At 39.9% G+C, this 25,917-nt stretch overlaps 2 protein-coding genes across 28 annotated transcripts in view; both read left to right on the forward strand.

The window, feature by feature from the left end:
• The window catches only part of SYTL2 (synaptotagmin like 2), a 104,430-nt gene extending 94,344 nt beyond the window's left edge, over positions 1–10,086 (forward strand). For 22 of the 27 annotated variants that reach the window (XM_019739596.3, XM_019739598.3, XM_019739605.3 and 19 more), the window contains 5 exons: positions 703–873; positions 3,364–3,442; positions 6,022–6,121; positions 7,933–8,138; positions 9,003–10,086. In XM_019739596.3, the coding sequence (XP_019595155.3) occupies positions 703–873; positions 3,364–3,442; positions 6,022–6,121; positions 7,933–8,138; positions 9,003–9,148 (702 nt within the window). In that variant the 3' untranslated portion in view covers positions 9,149–10,086. The remainder of the gene's footprint in view (positions 1–702; positions 874–3,363; positions 3,443–6,021; positions 6,122–7,932; positions 8,139–9,002) is intronic. The other 5 variants (XM_019739601.3, XM_074335646.2, XM_019739608.3 and 2 more) reach the window with 1 other exon arrangement.
• A 3,929-nt stretch (positions 10,087–14,015) lies between these two features.
• CCDC89 (coiled-coil domain containing 89) lies at positions 14,016–16,842 on the forward strand. Its single transcript, XM_019739565.3, has one exon. The coding sequence runs from the start codon at positions 14,417–14,419 to the stop codon at positions 15,527–15,529; it is 1,113 nt and encodes a 370-aa protein (XP_019595124.3). The 5' UTR covers positions 14,016–14,416; the 3' UTR covers positions 15,530–16,842.
• Positions 16,843–25,917: the final 9,075 nt, after the last annotated feature.

A 25,917-nucleotide genomic window follows, 5' to 3' on the forward strand; every position in this document is an offset into this window, starting at 1 on the left:
AGCCAAATAGAAATTATTTTTAGATTCCAAGTACTATTATCCCTTCCATGATTATATATAATCAAGGACTGACTGCATTTTAGATGAAACTGTTAGGATGCCAAATATTTTCCATTTGACCATACAGAGCTGGAAAAATCAAGTATCTTTTCTTGAAAAATACCTTGTTTTTGCAGGATATCAATAGTGGGAGAGATTGTGTGTATATGGGGGCAGGAGCTGTATGGAATCTCTGCACTTTCCACTCAGTTTTGCTGTGAATCTAAAACTCCTCTAAAAAATAAAGTCTATTAAAAAGTATACTTTGTCCTTAGGTAGAAAACAGACCATTGGATTAAACTTCATTTGTATTTTCAGATTGCATTTGATTTATGTTATACCTACTTAGAACTAAAAACATCCAGTAAAAAAAAAAAAGAATAATTGGCTTTTGTTTTCAGAAAGCTATTACCAGCTATGATATTTGAGCCATGGTTTGCTTTTTCCAGAGGGGCAAAGAAAATCAGCTTTTGTGAAAGATGGATTTTAGCTCTTTGAAAGAAGACACTTAGAATAAGATGACTGTGCAATATTCTTGAGACTTGAAACCTAACAGATGAGAAAATCTGATCTACACAGATGACTTTTCTCTTCATCTCTATGTTATTATAACTTTGGCAGAAAATAATATTATTCACTTTAATTTCCTTCTTTGAACTGCAGTATAAAGTTGAAAAGGAAATCTTAAAGACACAGACGCTGAACCTGTCGGTCTGGCATCGAGATACATTTAAACGCAATAGTTTTCTGGGGGAAGTGGAACTTGATTTGGAAACTTGGGACTGGGACAACAAACAGAATAAACAATTGAAGTGGTACCCTCTGAAGCGGAAGGTAAGTTCAGAGCTTTGGGGTTGCTTGGTTGGTTGGTTGGTTGCTTGGGGACCTAGTGTACAGGAGAAAGCTACTGTACATTGCATTTTTGTTCAGAATGCTTATCTATAGTGTGGGATCATTCTTTCTCTTCACTCTGTCCCACATATCTCTTATGCTCGTTTCTGTATTTACTTTTCCTTTATTTTTTCCCTCTCTATGCTGCAAGTTGGCTATTTTTTGCTAATCAATCTTTCAGTTCAATAATTTTCTTATCTGCTATGTCTAATCTGCTGTTATACCTATTTACAAGTTCTCAATTATTACAGTTTTCAGGTTTGTATTTTCATTTGATTCTTTTTCATAAAGTCCATGTCTCTGCTAAAATTCTCCATCTTAACATGATCTTTATGAATACAATAAACAAGTTATTGAAAGTGTGCATCTGAAAACTCCAATATCTTACACATTTGTGAGTCTCTCTTATCTAAAATGTTTTATCTTGTTTTGGTCATTTGGTGCTTTGTCCTGGTATGCCTTTTTGTTCGTTATTCATGCCGAACATTGCGTATGAAAAATTCTAGGGATCATTTGAGATGGTTTATTTTTGCTTCTTACACACAGGGTAGGGACAGACCCCCCCTTAATCTAGTCTGGGAATGAACTGACTAGACACCGGGGTTCTGGTTTCGTGTGGTCTGATCTAGTCTGCCCATGTTCTTAGGCTGTGGGTTCCGACTGAAAGCTTACAGAAAGTAGTTCTCAAATTTTAGCGTGTATCCAGTTCACCTGAAGGAATTACTCCAACACAGATTTCTGGGCCCTCTTCCCAAGGTTTCTGGTTCAGTAAGGTCTGGGCTCAAGACTACGTGTTTCTGACAAGTCCCCAGGCGTTGCTGATGCCGCTGGCCTGGGGACCGTACTGTGAGAACCACTCTAGGGTATTATCTGAGGCCATCCCTCCTGAGCTGGCCATGGACTCTAGTTTTTGTTTCCTCAGCCCAGGGAGACTGCCAAAAGCCCTGCTCTGCTTCTTAGTCTCTTTCTGCTAGGCTTTTTATTCTCACAGCTTGGCACTACATAAAATCAGCTAAAGCCTCAAAGTGGAAAACAGAAAAATGTCAGACTCCAACGTCTTGTTCATTTGAGTCCTGTCTATCTCAGTAATTCTTTGCCACCTTCAAATAGAGTTTTAATCAGTTTTTTATTCCCAATATGAGGGTTGGTGTGATCCAGCTAGTAGTCCATCACAGCTGGAATTGATACACACACACACACACATACACACACACACACACACACACACTACCAAAGACATGTATACATATTTTAAGAAAGAAACAAACTGTATTAAAATTGTAATATTCAATATTTACGAATACCAAAAGATGAATACAAGTCACGTTTGACTTCTGCAATTACAAGAGGTGCACAAAGTGGTTACCATCAGCATCCGAACACTTCTGATTACAGTGAACTACTGCTTGAGCAACGTTGGCCAGAGTGTGCACTTGTATATATTTTTCTGGCACCCTGGCATATATCTATACCTATATCTATCTATCTATCTATCTATCTATCTATCTATCTATCTATCTATCTATCTATCTATCTATCTAATATATAATATATGTTATATATAATTAATACAAACCATTATTTAGTGTCTACACAATAAAACAATTCCACTTCAGAAATGGTTTTCAAATATCGCATCAAAATCACTGAAGCACTTATTTCTAACTCTACCCAAGAGTTACTGGATCTGAAGTCCTTAGAAGATATCAAAATTATCTCATTTTTAACTAACTTGCCTTATGTTTCTGATGCATAACCATGTTTTGGAAATGAGGCTCTAAAGGACCAGAATTTGAAAGTAAAACTATCTCTCTGATACTTGAAAGTAATATTAGGTTGGTACAAAAGTAATTGTGGGTTTTTGCAATTATTTGTAACCTTTTAAACCGCAATTACTTTTGCACCAACCTAATAGATATACACTTTAAAATTATTAGCCAGTCTTTGTTACTCTTACAGGCATCTACTCATTTGATCTAAATTAATGCAGCTTTGAAAATGTAATGTTTGGTTTCTTTCCCCTACTCCCATATTCCCACATTCTTCTTACTCTTTAAAAGATAGAGAATACAAGTAAGTTGTTTGATGTGCTGGCTGAATGACTAACAAAATGTATGTGTTTCTGTAAAAACCAAAGCATCATACAACATCGCTCCCATCTCCAAGAAAGCCATGTGATTCCTCCACTAACTCGGAGACTAAGGGCCTGGAACTGTTTTCTGGGTAACCTGCAACTTTTCCAAGACACACAGTATAGCTTACCCCAGATATAAAAGCAATGGTCTAGCTTTGATAGGGAAGGTGGTTTTAATCCAGGGTACTCATGAGTGATCTGTCATCCCAGAAATGGGGCAGATATGGTGCTGTGACAGAATACCAACCAACAGTAAGTAGTTTGTGTCTCATACCTGCTGACTTTCCTTCATTTTTCAGACAGCACCAGTGGCCCTTGAAGCAGAAAACAGAGGTGAAATGAAGTTAGCTCTCCAGTATGTCCCAGAGCCAATTCCTGGTATGTAATGATTTTCTGTCCAGATTTATGCCCTTTCCTTTTCCCTCCCCCTCCAAGGAATCCTTTGCTATTTTCAAAGGTGAAGCCCTAAACAAACTTCCTAACTTAGTAACTGTATAGTTGAAACGAGTCAACTCACAGTTATGAATGAGAAAAATCCTCATTTTTTTTTTGTTGTGGTAAAAACACATAACAAAATTTATCATCTTAACCATTTTTAAGTATAACATCAGTAATGTTAAGTATACTCACATTGTTGTAAAGCAGATCTCCAGAACTTTTTTATTTTGTATATCTGAAACTCTACACTCATTAAACAACAACAGGTCTCTTCCCCTTCTCCTGGCTCCTGGTAACCACCATTCTACTTTGTTTCTAGGAGAAAAATTCTCATTTCTGCACCCCCCCCACCCCCAGTCCAGTTTATAGTCCTTGTTTTAACTTTTACCTCTTTCGAAAGTTCGTATCTGCGCATTGTCCTATATTCAAAATCTGGACATACTGAGAGTACTGTGATAAGAATGGAACCTGAGTGTTCTTTTTCACAGGCAGGAATTGGAAAAATTTATATGAAGCCCCTAAGAAATTAGAGCTCATTGGTCTTCCACTCTCAAGGTCTCACCAGGAGAGAAAGCTTTTTCCTCAAGACAACTAAATGCACCCTTGACGTGAGGGTCTCGGGTCTGCAGCCCAGTTAAGGAGCAAGAGACTGGCAGGAAATGACTGCCAGCCCACCTCTTATTTCACAAGCAAGTTCCCCAAGTTATTTTCCTTAAGCATCTGTATGAATGTTATGAAATCAGGGGTTGCACACACAAATACTTTCAGTAACCAGGCAGTGATGCTAATGGGATGAAAAAAAATAATGGATGGTGAGGGCAGTGACTGACTAGAGAAAGGCATTCTAATTCAGTTAAAGAAGAAGGAGAAGGAGAAGGAGGAGGAGGAGGAGGAGGAGGAGGAGGAGGAGGAGGAGGAGGAGGAGGAGGAGGAGAAGGAGAAGAATTACTGGAGGGCAAGCAAACATGGCTGCCAGGTCAAACATTTAGGTCAAATGGCTGCCAAACTACCATCTTGTTACTTCTGGACCTTTCTAAAAGGCAGATTCTTTTATATGTAATTTGAATCCTATCATTTAAGGCCAACATGCATAGAAATTCTGCCCATCTCATTTCCCATTTTTCCTACTATCATTTCTGGAGGACCGTGTATTGTGATGGGCTTGACCTTGCCTGAATTTTTGCTCATGTAGTTTTTCTTCTCTGGAATGACTTCATTTTCGCCTCATTCTATCCAAGTCTTAGATGAAGTCCCATCTCCTCCATAAAATTTTACCTGACTATTCTCACCCTTACTGATCATATTATCTTTTAGAGCATTACAGTAATAACTTGGCATTTCATTCCATATTGCATTTTTATTGTTTTGATTGAATTATTCTCTCTACCTTAATAGTAAACATTTTCCGAGGACATAGATTCCTGTATTCCTTGTATATTCAGTGACATTCCTAGCATAGAGCTGAGTACATAATAGATGCTCAGCAAATACTTGTTGATTGATTGATTGGGTTAATCCATCCAGAAAAATATGATAGCATTCCTCTGTCCATGTGCACCCAATCTAAACAACAACTTCAGATTAAGCCAGCTTCTCAATAATTCCCTGTCCATAATATTAGCTATCATGTGTGTCTATACAATAGTCTTATAAAATGTGTAACTACTTTTAAGAAGAAGAGTGACTATACCTTAGCCTGTACCTGTTTTGGTTACTTTATACTCCAATCTGTTTAAAATGCCTCCCATTGGCCCCAATTGATATTGGTATAAACATTTGAATAATATATGCATTTCATTGAGATGTTTTGAATGTAACAGTAAATGGGTGACTCACACACCTGATATCTATAATTGATCATATTGAGCCAAGCAAAACCCAAGAAAAATGATGTGATACTCTGTACTTGGAATGAATAGAAATTATTTTCATAGAGCTGTCTGAGCTCAGTACAGCCCAGACTATAAAAGATATAGTTAAAAATGTTTAGGGCAGTCGGATGGCTCAGTTCATTAGAGTGCGAGCTCTGAACCACAGGGTTGCTGGTTCGATTCCTACATGGGCCAGTGAGCTGCCCTCTCCACAACTCGATTGAAGACAATGAGCTGCTTCTGAGCTTCTGGAGGGTTGGCCATATGTCTCAGTTGGTTAGAGCACGAGCTCTCAATAACAAGGTTGCAGGTTCAATTCCCACATGGGATGGTGAACTGCACCCCCTGCAACTAAAGATTGAAAACGGCGACTGGACTTGGAGCTGAGCTGCACCCTCCACAACTACATTGAAGGATAATGACTTGGAGCTGATGGGCCCTGGAGAAACACACTGTTCCCCAATAATAATAATAATAATAATAATAATAATAATAAAGAATGTATAGATTTAACTAATTAGGATCATATCATCAAGCACTAGCTAGAATCACTGTGCCAGGCCATTTTTTGATTGGCATGTTTAGATGCAGTATTGCCAAGAGAGGAATGCCAGTGAAATTTTATATTTTCTCTTTTTTCTATTACAGACAAAAAGCTTCCTACAACTGGAGAAGTACACATCTGGGTGAAGGAATGCCTTGATCTACCATTGCTAAGGGGCAGCCATCTAAATTCTTTTGTTAAATGGTAAATTGATAACTCTGCCTCCCTCAGTTGTACAATTTGTTGGTTGGTTTTAGTTCTCTGTATCTGTGATGCTGAAACTCATCATTCATAGTTAAAATAACTTGAGACAGTGGCTACATGAAGTAGAGTGATCTGTGGCATGAACCCCCAAAGCTTCATTTAATTTTAAAATTATAAAGATAAGAGAGCATATATACAAATTAAACCAGAGACCACATATTCAGATATGTAATGTCTTCTAGGAGGTACGAGGTGTAATCAAAAGATACAGTGAATGTTTAAATTTTTAAAAAATTATTACAGTAAAAGACACATTGCCATTAATCGACCTCAAAATACTCCCCCTCTCTTCAAACACACTTATCCCATTGTTCTTGCCACTTTCTGAAGCAGTTCTGGAAGTCCTCTTTCGTGAGTGTTTTTACTTCATCTTCCATCATGACAACATTCCGTGTCACACATCACTTCTTGTATATGGCAATTTCTGTCAAATAAAAACATTACGGTGTGTCCTCACCCATCTTATTCACTGGATCTGGCACTATGCAACTTCTTGCTCTTCCCCAAAGTCAAAATGATTCAGGACATCGAGGCAGCCACAACAGCACAACTAAAGACACTCACAAAAGAGGACTTCTAGAGCTGCTTCAGAAAGTGGCAAGAACGATGGGATAAATGTGTTCAAAGTGAGGGGGAGTATTTTCAAGGGGATTAATGGCAATGTGTCTTTTACTGTAATACATTTTTAAAAATTTAAATATTCATCATATTTTTTTAATCACACCTCATTCATCTGTTTCTGGGATAATATTCGGTACTAAATTTCTAATGGTGGGATGTCATATCCCTTGGGACCTTAGTGAAGCACGTGTTTTGTGGCCCATTTGTTAAAGGCCTTTGGCATCAGCCTGCAAATATCTGGAAAATTATTTGCTAAACAGACACATACTAATAGTTAGCTCATTAACGCTTAAGACAATTTGGGTTCTTAAGTGGCAAACGTTTTTCTCTGTCATACATATAAGTGCCTGGTATCTAGTAAATAGTAACTAAGCAAGTACTATTATGCTGACCTAGCTCCCTCTAATTTTATCTATATAGATTCTACCAGAAGACCAGTTGTAGCTATTTAAGTTTATATGACATTATTTATGACTTTCCCTATATATACTTCATTGATGTCAGCTGGTAAGATTTTTCCAACTCAGGACTGTATCTCAGACCTAGCCTCTATAAGGGCCATGGTTGGGTAAAGTTAATTCAATTATTACCATAAATTAAATGGGAATGATTGCAGATATATAATATAATTTATTCCCAAATTCAAATCTAGCAAATCGGAAAGTTTTCTCTTCTTTTTCAATTCTGTACAAGACTAATAATTCCTTAGGCTATCACAGATAATCAGGATTAGACCGTGCTTCCAAATTTTAAAGGAATCCTCAAACAATTGCTACAATGCAGGCACTGAACTAAGTTATTTTCTTGATAAGTAATTCTAATATTAACCTTATGAAGTAGACATTACCATATCCATTTTATAAATGTGTAAGCAAGTGTTTGAAAGGTTAAGTAACTTTCCCTATAATACACAGCCAATAAGAGGCAGAGTCAGGATTCAAAGTGAGTCTGGTCCACTCTAACATGCAGCATCTTTCCTGCAGGATACCCCCCGCCCCCCATCACCGTTTCTCTGCACTCCTTTCTCCCACTCCTCCCACCAATCTTCAGTAGCTATGTTGAAGCGCACTGAAAGCATGAATGTTCACTGTCTAAGTAAAATGCTCTCACAATGATGTTTCCTTTCATAGTATCATCCTTCCAGATACAAGTAGGAAAAGTCGTCAGAAGACAAGAGCGGTGGGGAAAACCAACAACCCTGTCTTCAACCACACTATGGTGTACGATGGGTTCAGGCCTGAAGATCTAATGGAAGCCTGTGTGGAGCTTACCGTCTGGGACCATCACAAATTAACCAACCAGTTTTTGGGAGGTCTTCGGATTGGCTTTGGAACAGGTATTTGTTACGTTTTTAATTCCCTATGAGCCAAATGCTTCTTGGAGACACTAGAGGTTAGTTTGTTGCTTTGCTTCTTCCTAATGAAAACAGATATTTTATTTCTGTTAAGTGTAATGAAATGAATGAGTGAAGGAATGTCAGGCTGTGTGCCAAGGGCTCTAGATATGAAAATCAACAGGATGCTGTATCTATCCACACAGAGCTTATGTTATTGTGTGTGTGGCGGGGGAGGGGGGACAGGAAAGCCTTCATTATCACTCTTTCCTGAGAAAACATTTATGGCCCTTCATGGCTAAAAGTGTGCTTTGAATAATAATAAGTGTGCTTTGAACTAACACTTATGGAGCACTAGTCACTGTACTGAGTGCTTTATTTGCATTATGATTTCATTTAATCCTCACAACAATTCGATGAATAGTTACTAATGTTAGCCCCAGAGGAACTGACGTGCCAAGAAATTAAGCAACAGAGCTAATAAGTAGCAGAGCCAAGATTCAAAATTGAGTCTGTTAGACCCTGAAGCTGTAACCACACTTCCTTGGAGATCATCTAGTGTCACTTCCAACCCAATGCAGGAATCCTTCCTACCACTCCCTTATGCCCCTGACAGATTGTCATCTAGCTTTTATGTGAACATAAAGAGAAATCATTACTCTGGGAGTAATTGGAGTACTCCCCGTTATGGAGTGTCTCATTGTTGAACATCTCAGATGGTTAAACATTCTTTCTTATATTGAGTCCCAGATCTGCCCTCCTGGTGATGTTCCATTGGTGTCTTCCATTGGTGATTATAATTAAAGAATGACCCATTTCTCCCTCAAGGAGCTATTCCTTTCTAAATGCAAAGCTTCCTTTTTTCAGGTAAAAGCTATGGTACTGAAGTGGATTGGATGGACTCTACTTCAGAGGAAGTTGCTCTCTGGGAAAAGATGGTAAAATCCCCCAACACTTGGATTGAAGCAACCCTGCCTCTCAGAATGCTGTTGATAGCCAAGATTTCCAAGTGAACCAAAACCCATTGGCTCCTCCACTGACAACTATTCCATAGGTGGCATCTGATCTCGAAAATCTGACTATGTGGACAGAGAACCTCACCTTCCATCTGCTGCGACTAACGGAAGCATGTTAAAGTCAACCTGCATGTACTTCTTTGGTTACAAGGCCCAAGAGATTTAAATAATAACAAAATGTGTAATGTATTTGTGTCTCCAACATTAAAGAAGATATTTGAGAAAGCTAGGAAAATGCAGCTGTTGCTTCAATGAAAAAGCTGCCAAAAAATATTAAATGTGGGGCGCTGTCAACAGGAAAAGATTTCTAGATTGCCGTCCTGTGCTTCGCACCACAATCTTTTGCTGCAGTTAGGAGGGCATGATCATTGAAAATCCTTACAGGAACTGAGACTAGGTAGGTTGCAGAAAGAAGTGACAGAAAGATACTCCTACTAGGGGAAAAAAAGTGCAGAATGTCAGTGATGATAAAGAATTTGACCATAAGAGAAGTGTTTACTCTGTAATCGCTACTAAAATATGGAATTTCATGTCAGGGCAATGAGACTGAATTTACTGTGTGCGTTTCTGTCTTGAGAAACTGCTTTCCCTCTTACCCCTGTTGAAACGAAGTCTCAAATGTGCTTTGGTGCCACCCACTGGCCAAAGGTGGAATTCAGTTTTTGGCTTAATTTTCTCCTAAGGTAGGTCTCAAACCTGTATTTTGTAATAGAGTATGTAAAAAAAGCAAAACCCCCAAAACCTTGCATATATAAGGTTCTGTTTTTCTTATAACTCTACTATATGAAAACAGCACGAGAGTGGTAACAGCCATGCTTTGCAACGAAGTTTTAATTAGAATATAAATTGTTAAATTATACTGTACTTCCTATGTATGTATAATTTTCATAAAGTATTTTGTAAAAACCCTTAGAATAAATTATTATATGATTTAATTGTGTTGTCAAATTAATCTGACTTCTTATTTTAAATTAAATACTTTATTTAGGAATCCTAAAATCTTAATTCACTAGCAAGGCTAAATAACTTCTGCTGGGCTAATATTCTCCAGAGTTTTTACTGCAACGCTGGACATTATTTCCTCTAAGTGGGAAGTTTGGGCTATGTTAGGAAGAGTAGACTTTTTATTTTAAGAAAGTATTTGAAAAGCTTTGAAGATAAGTTAACATTCATTCTCGAAATTTTTCCATAGCAACATTTTTGGGTCATTTTAATATATAAAACATACTCCTCCTGAGGACCCAACTAGCTTGCCTTTCTCAAAACAAGCACTAATTGAAGATAGTTTAGGGGAAGCCTGGATGGTGGGCGAGTGTGAGATCTTGCAACAGGGGTCTAACAAATGTCTTTGAAAACAACTAGAGTGCTTGTCTCCTCCTCCAAACGAATATTAGAACCTTCTACCCACTTGCCAGTCAGAGCAGCTAACCTAGACCAACACCCTTCCCATTGTCCGTCAAGGTCTTTTAGGGGGACATTTAGTTTAGCTCTATTTCCTCTTCCTGTTCTGACCTCGAGGAGGGGCAAGATGAGCTGAGTGGAAGCACACCTCCAAGGTCAGTCTGGAACAGTAGCAGAAGTGCAAATCCTGTTCCAGCTCCTGCCCCTTCATAGCACTCATAAGCTACTTTCTCAGCCCTTCTTTCAGTTACCTGCTCAGCCACCTCTCAGCGTGCAGACAGCTCCAAAGCATTAATGAGATTGATTCTAGGACTAGGACTGCCAGCGTCCTTGCATCCCCAGGTCCCTGACCTTCAAATAACTGGAGTACACAGCAGAAACACCCTCTTTGCCTCTGCCCACAGTACTTCCATCTGCCTCACGACATCCAAGAGGATTTCATGTCACATTTTTTTTTCCCTGAAAAAGGAAGTATAAATCATAACCTTAATCTCATTGGGCTACAAGAGGAAAGCGAAATGGGACCTTCATGCATTGTAAAGTGAATTATAATTTTTTATAATTATATTTTTTCCCCTGGAAAAGAAAGTATAAATCATAACCTTAATCTAATTGGGCTACAAGAGAAAAGTGAAATGAGACCTTCATGCATTATAAAAATTCAGGGCAACCTGAATTTTTTAGTGAAGTCCAGTTGGCAGACTTTTGAGCCAGTGAGACTTAAAAGCTATAACTTTAATAAGTATATATATTTTTAACTGGAAAGAAGCATCTCCTTGAATTGCATGTTTTAGGGCTTTGTTTCGTTTATTTTTTTCTTTGGGAATCTAACTAGAAATAAGCCAAGCAAAGGGATTTATTGGAAATATATTGTCAGCCCACAGAATTTAAAGACGTATTGCAGAAACCTATATTACTTTGGGGACTCCCAGGCTGGAATCTGGAACTCGGATACCGTCCTTCAGGGACTGGGAACGAACACCACAGGCAGCTCCAGACTCACAGCCTCTCGGCTACAGCTCTTATCTTTTCTAGGTTCAGCTTGAGAAATCTCTGGGAGAAAGTGGCCCGGCGTGGGTCATGTCCACACCTACTGGACCACTCACCATGGCCAGGAATGGCCGGGGTAAGGCTTGTGATAGACCCTGCTTGGACTATACGCCACCCTGTGGCCATAGAGAGAAGGTGCTCCATGTTCAGAAGAATGGAGTGTTGTATAGACTTGGGTGCTGGAGAAATCAAGAGCTGTAATTTGTGTCTCCCTCATGTGAAAATACTTCAGAATTCCGTTACTTAAAAAACGAAGTAATATTTCAAAGAGTCACTGCTTACTCTTTCCAGAGAGGTCTGACTAAATTTCCCCATTCACCACGACTGCAGCAGCTTCTAAGCAGGTGGTGAGTCAGGTCCTGGAACCCCATGACTTGCTCACGTGGCCTAGGAATCCACCAAAAGCATGATTCCTGTTAGCCTAGGCTAGCTTCTTCTAGAAACCTATGAGTACCAGGGAACTTGCTTGGATTTCTTCCTTACACATCTCTGTCATCCATACTCACCATCCAAGTGAAAAGCCCCTGAACGTCTGCCTTCTGGACTCTCATTTCCATTCTGCTTTGGCATTGCTCTCCCATCTCCTCTCCTGTTTTCACTCCCTCCCAGGCTTATTCACTAACTTCACTGGTTGGTTTCACAAAACAAACGGCCCCACATATTTGATGCAGAATTTTTCTTATTGTTATGACTTGAGAAATTAAATATGACACCAGAAACAGTGACTGGAGGAATGGTCAACTCTTCACTCTGTGCTCCAGTTTTCACAGTACTAAGATCATTCTGAATTTTAAGTTTTTTACCTTGCTCTTTTCAGTTATATTTCTAACATAAGCACTTCCATGCCATTAAATTACCTATGAACATGATAATGTTTAATGGCTACATAATATTCTGTTATATGAAAATAAAATTTTCTTAACATTTTCTCTTTTATTGACATTTAGGTTTTGGACTCTTAGCTGTTATAAAACCACACTGCAATGAAAAGCTTTGAGCAAAACTTCTTCTTTGAGATTATTTCCTGAGCAAAGTTCTCCCCCAGAAGCTCAATCATTAGTTCAAAAGGCATAAAAATGTAAGTTCTCAGTACATGTTGTCAACTGATTTTCATTAACAGTATAAGATAGCACCTATTTCACTATACCCTTATCAGTCCTGGGTAGTCTGAAAATAAAGGGAAAAACTGAGTAAGTTGATAGATAAAATTCTACCTAATTTTAACTTGTATTTATTGGATCACGGATGGGATTCAATTCTTTGCCGTTTCTGTCCCCTCATCTGTGAATTTAATTGTTGATTTCTCTTTTAAGATGTTAAATAGCTTTATTGATTTGTGTAGGCTCTCTATAAAAATATACATTTAATGTCTGTCATATTTATGGGGGTATTTTTCTCAATTTGATTTTTGCCTTCAACATCCATTCAACACATATTTATCCAAGTTTTCCCAAAGTGCCAGGCACTGGTCCGGTCATCAAGGATGAAAATAGACACAGTCCTCACACTTAACACTCTCAGGGTTTAATGGGGGCCCAGGCAGGTAAACAATGAGTATAACATGGCTTTCACAGGCACCATGAGAAGTATAAATGGGCTGCAGTGGATGCACTAAAAGAGGTAAGTATAATATATTTACATGTAGGGGCCAGGAAAGACTTCAGAGAGGAGCTGATTTTTAACTAAGTATAAAACACTGAGTAAATTACTTGAGTGACAAGGGACAGGTGGGAAAAGGCATTCTATGGACAGGGCCAGAGAGGTGGTCTTTTAGGGGAACTTCAATAGTTGGGTTGGTCTAGGGAGTAAAATGTCAGGCAGGTGTAGAGGAAGGAGAGCCTGAAAAGATCTCAGAGGTCACATAATTTGTAAAATTATACCTAACTTTGGATGTTCAACAAAGTCAAACCAAGCTTTTCCTTACTTACCTCTTACATGATGTTTAAACTAAGCTCCCAATCCAGAGCTGTCATGGTCACCTTTATTTTCTTCTAGTTTCCATTTTTAATACTTCGATTTTGTCTTACTTTTTCCATTTAATTATTTAGTCCATCTGGAATGAACTTTGTTGTATGATGGTAAGTCTCATTTGGATCTTTTTCTTCTGTTTTCATGTTTATCATATCTACATCATTCATTCAACTTCTTTCTGTAAACTTATTTTGCTAACGGATGAAAAAAGGGAGTGCTGAATATCTGATAGAGTATTTATTCTCAGCTGGTGAAAATGCTAAGGAAGAAAAAAGAAATGTCATTGGGATTTGCTCTTTTGCTGAGATGAGCCAAACACTACAGTTCCAATCTCACAGACATTTAGGGTCCTGGCTCTCAGAGCTCCCCTGCTAGTTTGTATTTATGGACTGCAAAATGTTAAGGGCCAACCCTGTTGCCAAAGACAGTAATTTATTCTCACGTCAACTGAAGTGGGGAAAGGGAGGAGGAACATGTCACGGCTTGATTTGTTTATTCCTAGGAAATTAGGAGGATTCAGGTTTCTTCCCCTGACGCTGGCTGGCTGGAAACCCAGTGGGGCTGGCATCTCTGCTCTGTGCAGTATAGGCCAGACACTGAGCTGTGAGCTGAGAGCTGTGATTGGTTAGAAAGTCAAGCATAATCTGACCAGATTGGTTCAGGACTCCTCCAGACCCTGCTGTTGTTACTTCACAGCATTCTGAAGACGGGTCCACCAATCACAGGGCTCCTTACTGGAAACATCAGCTGCTGGAGAGCGCCAGGAGTCCCTAGCAACGCTGTGGCTTTTGAAATCTGAGGGGAAAAGACTGTGTAGTCAGCTGACGGTGGAGGAGAGTGCTTATGCCTCTGGAAGAGCAGGCTCTCAGGATGGGCTCTCCACCCTCTGCAGAGCCCTTAGATACACAGAACAAAAAACTGGAAAACCAGGAAGAGGAGATGGAGTGTAAGGAACTGGACAGCCTGAGGGAAGCCTTGGCAAACCTCCGGGAACTGTCGGAGGAGGAGAAGAGCGAGACGGCGTTGCTTCGCTCTCGCATCCAAGAGCAGTCCCAGCTCATCTGCATCCTGAAGCGGAGGTCAGATGAGGCCCTGGAGCGCTGCCAGATCCTGGAGCTTCTCAACTCAGAGCTGGAGGAGAAGCGGATGCTGGAGGTCAAGAAGCTGAAAGCCAAGAGTGAGCATGCCCAGAAGCTGGAGAAACGCTTTATGACCCTGGCAGCCAACCATGAGTTGATGATCCGCTTCAAGGACGAACACAAGCGTCAGAACGTCAAGCTGAGAGAGGAGAATGAGAAGCTGAGGCTGGAGAACAACAACCTCTTTAGCCCTGCTTTGAAGGACCAGGAGGCCAAAGTCCTGCAGCTCACCCTCCGCAGCGAGGCCCTGGCCAAGGAGCTGGAGACTCTGAAACAGAGGTGTGCCCAGGATGCCTGCCAGGCACGGGCCCGAGAAAAGGAGCTGCTGGAGCAGCAGAGCCAGCAGGCCTGCGCCCACGCCAAGGAGACGGAGCGGCTGCACAGCCAGCTGCAGAGCCTCCAGCAGCAACACCAGCTGACCGTGGAGCAGATGGCGAAGGCCGAGCAGGCCCACAGCGCCCTGAGCCAGGAGCTGCAGGCCAGGCTGCAGGCCGTGACTCACGAGAAAGACGAGCTGCTGCAGCTGTCCATGGAGAGGGGCAAGGTGCTTCAGAACAAGCAAGCGGAGATCCGCCAGCTTCAGGGGAAGCTGGAGACGGCAGATGCAGCCCGGAGGCAGGCGCTAGAGCGGTTTGAGCAAGAGGCAGTGGCTGTGGACAGTAACTTGCGAGTCCGGGAACTTCAGCGCAGGATAGACGGGATCCAGAACGCCTACGATGAGCTCCGGCTGCAGTCCGAAGCCTTCAGGAAGCACAGTCTGGATCTTTTAAGCAAGGAGAGACAACTCAACGCCAAACTCCGCCATCTCTTTCCATAAAAACTTCTGCTTCCTCCAGCCTCCAATTTAGAATACAAATATGTGTGCCTTAGCGTTATGGCGAGGGTAATGATTGTATTCCATTTATTATACTTTTAAGCACAAAAGTCAACTCAAAGAAAAGCTGCTCTTATTGTTGTTAGCTATGGAAGGCTAACACTAAGTTTTAGTCCCACCACCTAGAATATACAAGATGGACCAGATTTCTCTCTGCCTTTGAAACCTTCCTACATTCGCTGTCAGTATCTCCACCTGTCCCATAATTTATTTATTCTCAACCTCAAATATCTTCATATAGCCTAAGATTTTAAATGAGCATCTCCTATAGATTTAAGTGAATCTTAAATGTGCAATGAGATGTGCTATTATGAAAAAAAAATTAGCATAATTAGCCCTTGTAGTCTCCCATAGGTGAGACTGTAAACTGTAACAGTTAACAGCATAATGACAGCATTGATAACTTGTAGAAAAAAAGGGTCTGATTTTGCAACAGGCCAAACAATTACTCACTTCACCTACTTTATAGCAGAATCCTTTATTTTATTTTATTTTATTTGCACTAGCTTGGAAAACAAAGATTGAGATCATTAAGCAAATTTTATTATAGTCATTCTGTATGAGCAATAAGATTCAAATAAGTGGAATCAACCAGTTTTTATTTTTCCTGCAAGATTAGATCACATTCCATTTTCTTTGTTTTTCTCCTTAATTAAAATAGGATTTAGGAGTACAAGAATGCAAATATCAGCAGTTTCATTTAATATTACATAGTATGCTAACAGACAAAAGGCTCCAATTTGGGGTAACAAGTCATAGCAGACTGGATATGATACATACAGCAATGCATAGTGATTGCATTGTTTCTATTAGCATTTTTTTTTGCAGTTAACTTTTTTAAAACATCTAAATAGAATTTATATATGTATACTTACAACATTTTTGTAGGAATACCTAAATAGTTATAAGAGCAGATAAAATATATATATTTATATAAAATTCTTAAAGAGGTAGTTATAAAAAATCCACTATGCTTCTTTATTTCCCTGTACTACATTATTATGAGTACGTCTCAAAATAGATTGTAACGGAGTGTTTTTCCCACCTGTTTGGTGCCAAGAGTGCCGAGAGTTCCCTAATGATTTGGATTTATTTAAAGATATCACTTGGTACATTTTTAATAAACAATTTTCATTCAAGTGTTGCTTACCTTACCTCAGGCAGTTTTTAAAACCTGTTGTTGTTTTTTTTTTTCATGGTTCTATTAATATTGTGGTATTAAACACAAATTTCAAGGAACCACACTGCTGGCTTGAAAGGACTATTTACTTCTTCTTCCTCTTGACCAGCAATCAGGATACAGGATCTGTTTTAATCATGGTTATCCTCTACTGAGCCCCTGCTGCTTATCACTGTACTGAAGCACTTGGGCTGGATTGCGTTGTTTAATCCATAGGGCCATACCGGAAGGTAATTATGTTCATTTCTGTTTCCAAGAACAGGAAACAAGAATTCAGTAATTTGCTGGTCACTGGGGTACAGGGCTTTTGATGACACCACCACACTGAAAGATGTGTTGACTGTCTACTGAGTACCATACTCTGGGTTAGGCACTGAGAATAAGCATGAAGAAGCATGTTTTCTGCCCTGGAAGATCTCCCACATGTCTAGTCTAGAGGCAAAAAAAGCAATTACATACAGTGTGGTGTATTTTCACAGGGGTGTTATGAGATCACAGTGGGTACATGCACACACACACACACACACACACACACACACACACAGCAGCTAACTCTGCCTAGGGGTAAGGGTTGGGACAGTAGAGAGGATTGCCAGGGATGGCTAACACAGGAGTTGATATATAAGCTGGTTCTGAAATAACTAGTAGGATTTCATCAGATAGAGAAAAGAAAGAAAAGTTTGAGATAGCATCATGTAGAAAGTCATGGATGTTTGTAAAAATGTCCAGAATATTTGGGGAAATCATAAGTAGTTAGGAGGAGGTACAGAGAAGCATGTCTGCAGATAAAACTGGAAGAATAGTTTGTAAACAATACGTGAATTTCAAAAGGTGAGCTGGTGCCTTATGTTGGGGGGAGAGCGGAAGAGAGGGGCAAACATACATATAGGAGCCACAAACCAGCCCTCCTCTTCCCACCCAGGTTTGGGTGGCTCTGCCAGGTCCTTGAAGTACATGCTACCAGTGTCCCTTCCTCTCTCCCCCCTGCACCCCTCCACCTACCTGTCCAAGCTCCACCCACTCAGCCCAAACAGCCCTCTGGTGGTGGTCTCTCCTACCTAAGTTTTGTGCACAGCCTTCTGTGCACAAACCAAGAGGTGGGAGAGGCTTCTGGGCACAGGCCAAATAGGTCCTGGAAGCAGGCTGAAGGTCATCTGGGCAGGGAACCCTGGGCCCTGACACCCAAGTGCGGTCTAGTAGAGGACTTGGCCCCCGGGACTCCTTGTTGAGTGGGGAAGGGTGTGTCTGGAAGAACAAGGGGGTGGGCGAGGTAGGGGGGTAGGGGTGCATGTCCCCTAAAACAGCACAAAGGAAGGGTCTCAGTTGCCAATGTCCTAGAGCAGTGCTGTTCAAAGTCATGCTAAGGCGTTTGTAGTAGGTTGAACCATGTCAAATTGCCCTTTTGTAGGTCACAAATGATTAGCTATGGGCCATTTCATAATGTTCCCTCTAATGCCCTTTTGAATATCAAAGATATTAAAAGGAAAGAAAGTAATGAGAATAGAAGGTCAAAGATGGACGCATAGAAAACAGCTGAGGAAAGGAATCCACAACACAGAAAGTAAGAGGTGTGTGAAACTATCATGTGTCAGGCTTATCATGTCACCATCATACCAACTCTTCAGGGAAGTTCAATTATCACTATTTTACAGATGAAAAAAGTGAGACTCAGAGAGGGTGACTTGCCTCGAACCAGGGAGCTCTGATGACAGGAGTGAGATTTGAACCCACACTCCAGTGTCAGGATTGGCTTCATGGGTGGGCCACCTGCCTGGGGACACTGTACTTGCTTTAGTGCTCCACTGTCACTGCCTTGAGAGTCTTAATAATTGTGTGACAAGGGGATCCACATTTTCACTTTGTGGTGGGCACTTCAAATTAACGTAGCTGGGACTGCTTTCTGGCTCTAAAACCCATGCTTTTCCCCACTATACAAATCACCTTCTAACTAGACACAAAAAGGCATTGTTTTTTCCCTTCTGTGCTCCACAGCACCTGGTATTCCACTCTCTCAGTCTTAACTTGCATTGAATCTGTGAGCCAGAGCCCGGTTGGTTAGAGGATGAGCAGCTATGTTAGTTACTGTGGCCTGTTGCTCTGTAAGGTGATGCTTATCACTGGAGCAAATTGACAAAATGTACACGGACCACTGCCAAACTACTGCCCTTGAGGGGAAGTTTAAAAACAAAACAGCAAAACTTCTTTCTAAAGCAAGCCTATATCCCTAATGATTTTTTCTGCAATATTCCACAAGCAGTAACTCTAAAATGAGAGTCAGCAGAACAGATTCTAAAGCCAACATGCAAGGAGCACTATGTAGCTACGTGTATTTCCTACATTGTAAGCCCTTCTGTTTGCCTGCAAGGAATTTGTCTGGTTGAAAAAGAAAATCAGGAAAGAGAGCTAGAAAAGGAAGGAGAGCTATAGGAAAAGTGAATCGGCTGCCTGATGTTTTTATGATACCGACTCGGCTTCAATTCGTGAAAATTAATTTAATTTGTTTCTAGTAAAAAAACATTACTAGAAAATCTATTTCTCCCCAACTTCTCTATATTAAAACTAAGCAATTAGTTAAAGAACATTGTTTGAAGGAGTCACCGCCCAGGAACTTGCTGTCCTAGCCAGCCCTTGTTGACGCAGATACCTGTGGAATGGCTGTGGTGGGCTCAGGGCAGGAATGATTCTCTGCAGCCCACGATGGCAAGAACAAGACACTGGGCAGACATTTGAGATACGACCTTTTGGCATGTGAAGAAAGTAAAGAGGACCATGAGCCTAACTGCTCTCTCAAAAGCTGACCCTGCCTTTCTAGATGACTTGTGTTCCACTGTCATTGGCCAAATTGGGCCATCCATATGCAAACACCTCAGCGAAGCATCTTCATGGGGTGTGTTGCCACCATGCCTGACTTAGACGAATCAGGATCTACCCCTGGATGAGAATGAGGCCAGTCTGCCCCATAGAGTGGAAGGGATTCTGCCAGCAAGGATGAAGGGAGGTGGACGTTGGGTGGGCCACCAACAGTGTCTGCTGAACCACATCTACTTAGATGGACAGAGCTTTATCAGGTAGTATTTTTTTTATTATTTTTTTAAATCTTGGCCTCTTAAAAAAGTTGTCAGAATTTTGGTAGGTGGCCAAGAATGGGCTTTTCTAATCATTTGTCCATCTCCCTAAGGACAAACTGGATATTATTTTCCAAACACTGAAAATTTATTAAATATAAGAGCCTAGGGCTATACAGATGCATCTCTCTACTTGATGTTGTTCTCTGCAAGCCTTCTGTTTATCTGACTTGGAAAAAAGTCTAAGAAAAACGTTCCTCTTAGACAGATCTCCCTGGCCATTCATTACGCATTCAACTGACTACAGTGTCCCCTTACCCAACCCCCTTTCACTCCCCATTTCCACAAAGGGAGTTGTCTTAGCTATTTGCCAGACTGTCCCTACTTAATGGTCTAATCCACTCTTATTTGTGCTAGTCTAAAACAATCTTCCCTTTCATGTTTAAGATTATTTACTACAACATTGTTTCTAATAGCAAAAAATTGGAAAGAGGCTACATATCATCAGTAAGGAACAGATTAAAGTGTGGGCACTTGATATCTTGGAATACATTGCAAATAAATAAAAAGCAAAAGAGGGAAAGAAAGAAAGAAGTAAAGAGAGAGAAAAGAAAGAAAAAGAAAGAAGCTCCTTATGTAGAGATATAGAAATATTTTCCAGATATATGTAGGGGGGAAAAGCAGGATGCAGAATAATATCTGTAGTATACTTTTTGTCTAAGAGGGAGAGGCAGAGAGGGAAACAAGAATGCAAACATATTTACTACCATCTGCATAAATACATATTGGGGAAAATAAATGCTAATAAAAGTGGTTGTTAGTGGTGTGGAGGGGTACAGGGACCAGAGTGGTAAGGGATTGGAGTGGAAAGGAAACTTCTCAGTGTATACCTTTTCATATCATTTGACTTTTGACTCATGTGAATATATTACCTAGACAAAAATGTAATAAAATTAAAAATAAAAATAAAGGCATCTTGCACATAACTGCTTAACTTCCTAGTGAGCTCTATTTCTGTGTAGATGACTCGAAAAGCCTACAGCTTTTTCTTTCTCCAAGGACTGAGTAGACAAGACATATTTTATGTAGAGCCAAATATGGCCTGACAGATCTGGGTCAGGCCATTCAGCTGGAAGCTGCTGCTTTCAAAACTGTTCAACAACATATGGCTAATGGCAATGTCTTTTTCTACCTTAACGAGTGCCTCCTAATGATTACTATTTCTCTCCAAAATTTAAAGAATTATTATTAAATTAAATTCTTAAATATATTAACTTTTCTCATGGATTTCCACATCTGTGTGAGACCTAAATTTTAGATTTTAGCCTATTTTCTCGTATATTCAAGTTTTTAGGGTTTGGGTATGGATTTTTGGTTTTGCCCTAACAAACAAAAGATTGTAGGTGTAGAGAAGCCATTCTGATCTTTCAGTTTCATATTGAGAGACTATTACTGTGCTAAGTGCTGGGACGCAACGTGAGCAAGAGAGAGATGTCATCCTTACTGAATTTGCATCCTAGTGAGTGAGAAAAATACTGAAGATGGGATGACATGGGAGGGTAGCAGCGTTTCCCAACATAATGTAGGAGAGTTTAGGGAAAGCCTTCCCAGAAGTGGCATTTAAGCTAAAGCCTGCATCTCTGTAAGACTCATCCAAGAGGAGAGATGAGGAAAACATGAGTACAGTAGCTCAGAACCCTTCACAGCGCCCACTGTTCCTGGTAAGAAAACTGACTTTTCCAATAGCCTCATCATCGAGGGCTACAGAATAAGCAGTCATAGTAAACTCTAATAAGAGACTCTGGTCAGATTAATCCCATTGTGCTCACATCTATATTTACCTCCTTCCCTGTCAGAAGTCAGAGCCTTCGTAATCTGGCTCAATACTCCCCCATACTCATCCCCACTCAAATCCATTCACTAGGCCCAGACCTACGATCAGTGAACTAGTCAAGATATTTGTGCATGCATCGGCATCAGACTGCCTGGATTCAAATCCTATCACTTACTGGGTAATGTTAAGTAAGGCCTTCCTGGGTGAAGAGGAAACCAGAGAACTAAAACTTTCAGTAAGTGAGAGATATGACCAGGACATAGCACGAATTTCACATTGGTATAATCATACAGAGAATAGAATTATCCAAATGACTCTAGAAACAGCATTTTTAATGAATATCCTTAATAGAATACATTCCAAGGAGAAATGGAACCACCAAGAAATCTTAGTAAATTTCATTGATTAGTTTTATGGTTAGTTGTAATATTGGCATTATTTTAAAACATATTATACTTTAAAACAAAACTTTTAAACTATATCATATATATGTATATATATATATGAGAGTGAGAAAATGAGGCTAAAGCAAAAAATATGATTATGGTAATGTTAGAGAGAAAATTTTCAGTGTGTAAATTAAGATATTAAAAAGTAAAAATCATTTAATGTTAAATTTGAATTGAAAATATCAGTCTAAATCTATGACAGTTTTTCTTTAAAAACAACAATGGCAACAACAACACATTTCCTAGCTCTGTGAAGCCAGAACCTAAAAGCAATCACAATCCGGCAGCAGTGTGCATCCCTAGGGTCCAGTTTGTTGTCTCCAAAAACTATTTTCCACTAAAATGAAGAAAGGCTCCTTGGAGGAATGGCTGCTTCCAAGCTGGAGTAGGAAACGTACAAGATGAACCTGAGGCAGCTGGTTGTGTCAGAAAGCAAATAAATTATCAAAGACTAATGGGGTTCTGTTGAAAAGACATGAGAGCCAAGTTGGAGGGACTCCCAATGGCCATAGATGAATAATTTGAGCATCAAAAATAAGGGGCAGAGGGATGCTGTCCTAGATTAAAAGAGATTTAAGAGATGTAAGAACCAAATGAAATGTATAGAATCATACAGATCCCAATTCAATCAAGCCATCTGTAGATAGAAATTTTTGAGACAATTGAAATGATACCAAGAAATCCACAATCATTTTATTAGTAGTAATCCTGACATTGTGGTCATAACAAAAATGCCCTTATAGGTAAAATTGTATACTGACCTGTGTAGGGATAAAATGACATGTCTAGGATTTTTACTTTAAAATAATTCATCAATAGAAGGCAAGGGATGAAGCAAGTGTGGCAAATCTTGATAAAAATCTTAAATCTGGATGAAGAGTATATAGGGCTTCAGTAGACTCTTCTACTTTTATGTGTGCGTGTAAATTTTCAATTTTTAAAAAATTAAAATGAAAAGGGCTGAGTTTTCTGAAGGAGGGAGGAAGAGAAAATGCTTTGAAATTAGCAATGGGACGCAAGAGCAGCTCCGCCAAGTTCTGGTTCTGGGGTGGCTGGCGTGAGAGATGAGACACCTTTCACAGGCGAAGTGGACTCCTCCTTCCTCTCAGAACATGAAAAGTTCTGCTCCTACCTTCCCAAATCTCTAACACCCAAACTTCTACACCCGCTGTCCCTTCCCCTACCAAAGCAGCAATTCTCAACTTCAGTGGCAGCCACTGTGGGGCTTGATTAGTTAAGGCACCCTAGTAACTTGTTACTATTTCAGTTGGTTACAAATGTTGGTCATTTAAAAGTAAAATGAACCAGATTCCAGATAAGTACACACTAGGGTAGCTCTTATTCACTTGCACTCAAAAATGCTTTCCTTAGAAGAGGATAAAGGAACGGAAATACAACCAGCACACTGGGAATTGAGCATAATCCTTGCAAATATGTAGTGCTTGCAAACATAATCCTACAGTATCCTAGACACTGTCTTGAGTCTTCAATTTTCACCCAGTCACCAGATCCTCTCGTGATTTTACTTCCTACCCTTTACAGATTATACCTCATGAGTGAAAAGGCAAACTATATTAAAATGAGCACTCTGTCCTCAATAGCACTCTTATTCTTCTGCTGTATTCATTCAACACAGCACCAACCCCGATTCAGCTTCATTCTCTACCATTTCTGCTCCAATTCTCTGCTATAAAAAATCCAATAAATGTACGAGGTCTGACAATTAAGTTTGCGAACTTGTTACAACAATGTTGCTAATCTTTTTTGATATTAGAGGGATTGTTCATTGTGAATTTGTACCAACTGGACAAACAGTTAACCAAGTTTCCAAATATGGAAGTGCTGAAAAGGCTGCGTGAAAAAGTTAGACAACCTGAACTTTTCGCCAACAACTCATGGCTCTTGCATCACGACAATGCACCAGCTCACATGGCACTATCTGTGAGGGAGTTTTTAGCCAGTAAACAAATAACTGTATTGGAACACCCTCCCTACTCACCTGATCTGGCTCCAATGACTTCTTTCTTTACCCAAAGATAAAGGAAATATTGAAAGGAAGACATTTTGATGACATTCAGGACATCAAGGGTAATACAATGACAGCTCTGAAGGCCAGTCCAGAACAAGAGTTCCAAAATTGCTTTGAAGGTGAACTAAGTACTGGCATCAGTGCATAGCTTCCCAAGGGGAGTACTTAGAAGGTGACCATAGTGATATTCAGCAATGAGGTATGTAGCACTTTTTCTAGGATGAATTCGTGAACTTAATTGTCAGACCCCATATGTATTGGTGCTATAGTTGGGGCATAAAGTCATGGTCTTTGTGGAGAATTTGATACATTGGTACTCATAACTTATTTTAATCCCTCTTTTAATGTGCTTTACTGTATTGCAGAAATGGAAAAGCTAAAACAAAGAAACACAAAGCAAACTATATTTGGACTCCTCTGTAGTTATATTTGGAAGATGCAAATGAGGCAGGGAGGGGCCCTTTTCCTTTGCTTTGGCTGTTGTTGCTGCCAAGGACATTTTTGGAGACATTGGGCTTTTCCGCAACAACATCCCAATGTTCATTCACTAGTTTTATGGGATATGATAGCCAGCCCCCAGGATAGTGCCTAATGATTCCTTTTTAAAATTAGTTTCAGGTGTATAAAACAACATACTCTCATAGTATTCACATTCTTGTGTAGTACCCTTCCACAGTGAATAAGCTCTGACTCACGTGAGCAATAGAATACTTACAGAAGTGATCATATGTGACGTCTGAGGCTAGGTCATAAAAGACGTTGCTACTACTTCCTTGGTCTCTTGGATCATTCACTCTGGGGGAAGCCAACCACCACGTAGCATAGACACTCATATAGCCAGTGGAGAGGCCCATATGGAGGGGAAACTAGGCTTCCCCGGGGACCAACCTGTCAGCCACCTTGGAAGTGGACTCTCTAGCCCAAGTCAAGCCTTCAGATGACTGCAGCCCCACACAATATCTGACTAAATCCCATGAGAATTCTGGAGCCAGATTGTATAGCCAAGGTATTTACAAATTTCCGTCCACAGAAACTGTGAGCGATAATAAGTGTTTATTGTTGTTTTAAGCCACATATAAGCAAATATTTATTGTTGTTTAATGATTGTTTTTAGGTTTGGAGTAACTGGTTAGGCAGCAATAGATAATTAATACATGGGGTTGAGAGTTTAGGCCGCAGAAGTACTCTTGAAGCCAACATTCCAGCTTTCTACTTCTCACTTTCTCAACTGGGGCAGAGATAACTGTTCCTAAACAGGCCTGTTTGGCCACACTGTACTGAGAGGCATTCTTGATCACCCAGCCTAATACTCACTCCTCCGGTCCTTCCAATGACTGTGTGAGCCCGCATTCTGTCACATCTCTCTCTGCTTAAAATAGCTGGATTGGTATCTGTTTCCTGCAATTGAGCTTAACCTAATAAAAATACCCATCTCAAATCAATAGCTAGACATTAGAGGCATTCCTGTAAAAGTAAGGAATAAGACAAGGAAGTTGGTATTCAAGAGTATTATTTAACATCAATCTGGAAATGCTATTTCATTATCATATTGCAAAGGAGGCAAAATTTTCATTATATATAATAAGGTGATATAATTGTCTACCTGGAAAATTTGAATGAATAAGCTGAAAATGAAAATTATTAAGAAAGTTCAGTGGGTTAGTAAGTTAAAAATTTAACCAAAAAATCAATAGTTTTCCTATGTAGCAACAATAACCAGTTAGAAAACATAAAAGAAGAAATAATCCAGTCCAGTAGCAAAAAATACATAAAT

This window comes from Rhinolophus sinicus, chromosome 14 (genome assembly GCF_057876585.1).
Source record: "Rhinolophus sinicus isolate RSI-liver-muscle chromosome 14, RSI-T2T, whole genome shotgun sequence".
Lineage (NCBI taxonomy): Eukaryota > Metazoa > Chordata > Mammalia > Chiroptera > Rhinolophidae > Rhinolophus > Rhinolophus sinicus.

Coding starts and splice junctions, on each gene's coding strand:
- CCDC89 (XM_019739565.3), top strand. CDS start 14,417: ATGCCTCTGGAAGAGCAGGCTCTCAGGATGGGCTCTCCACCCTCTGCA.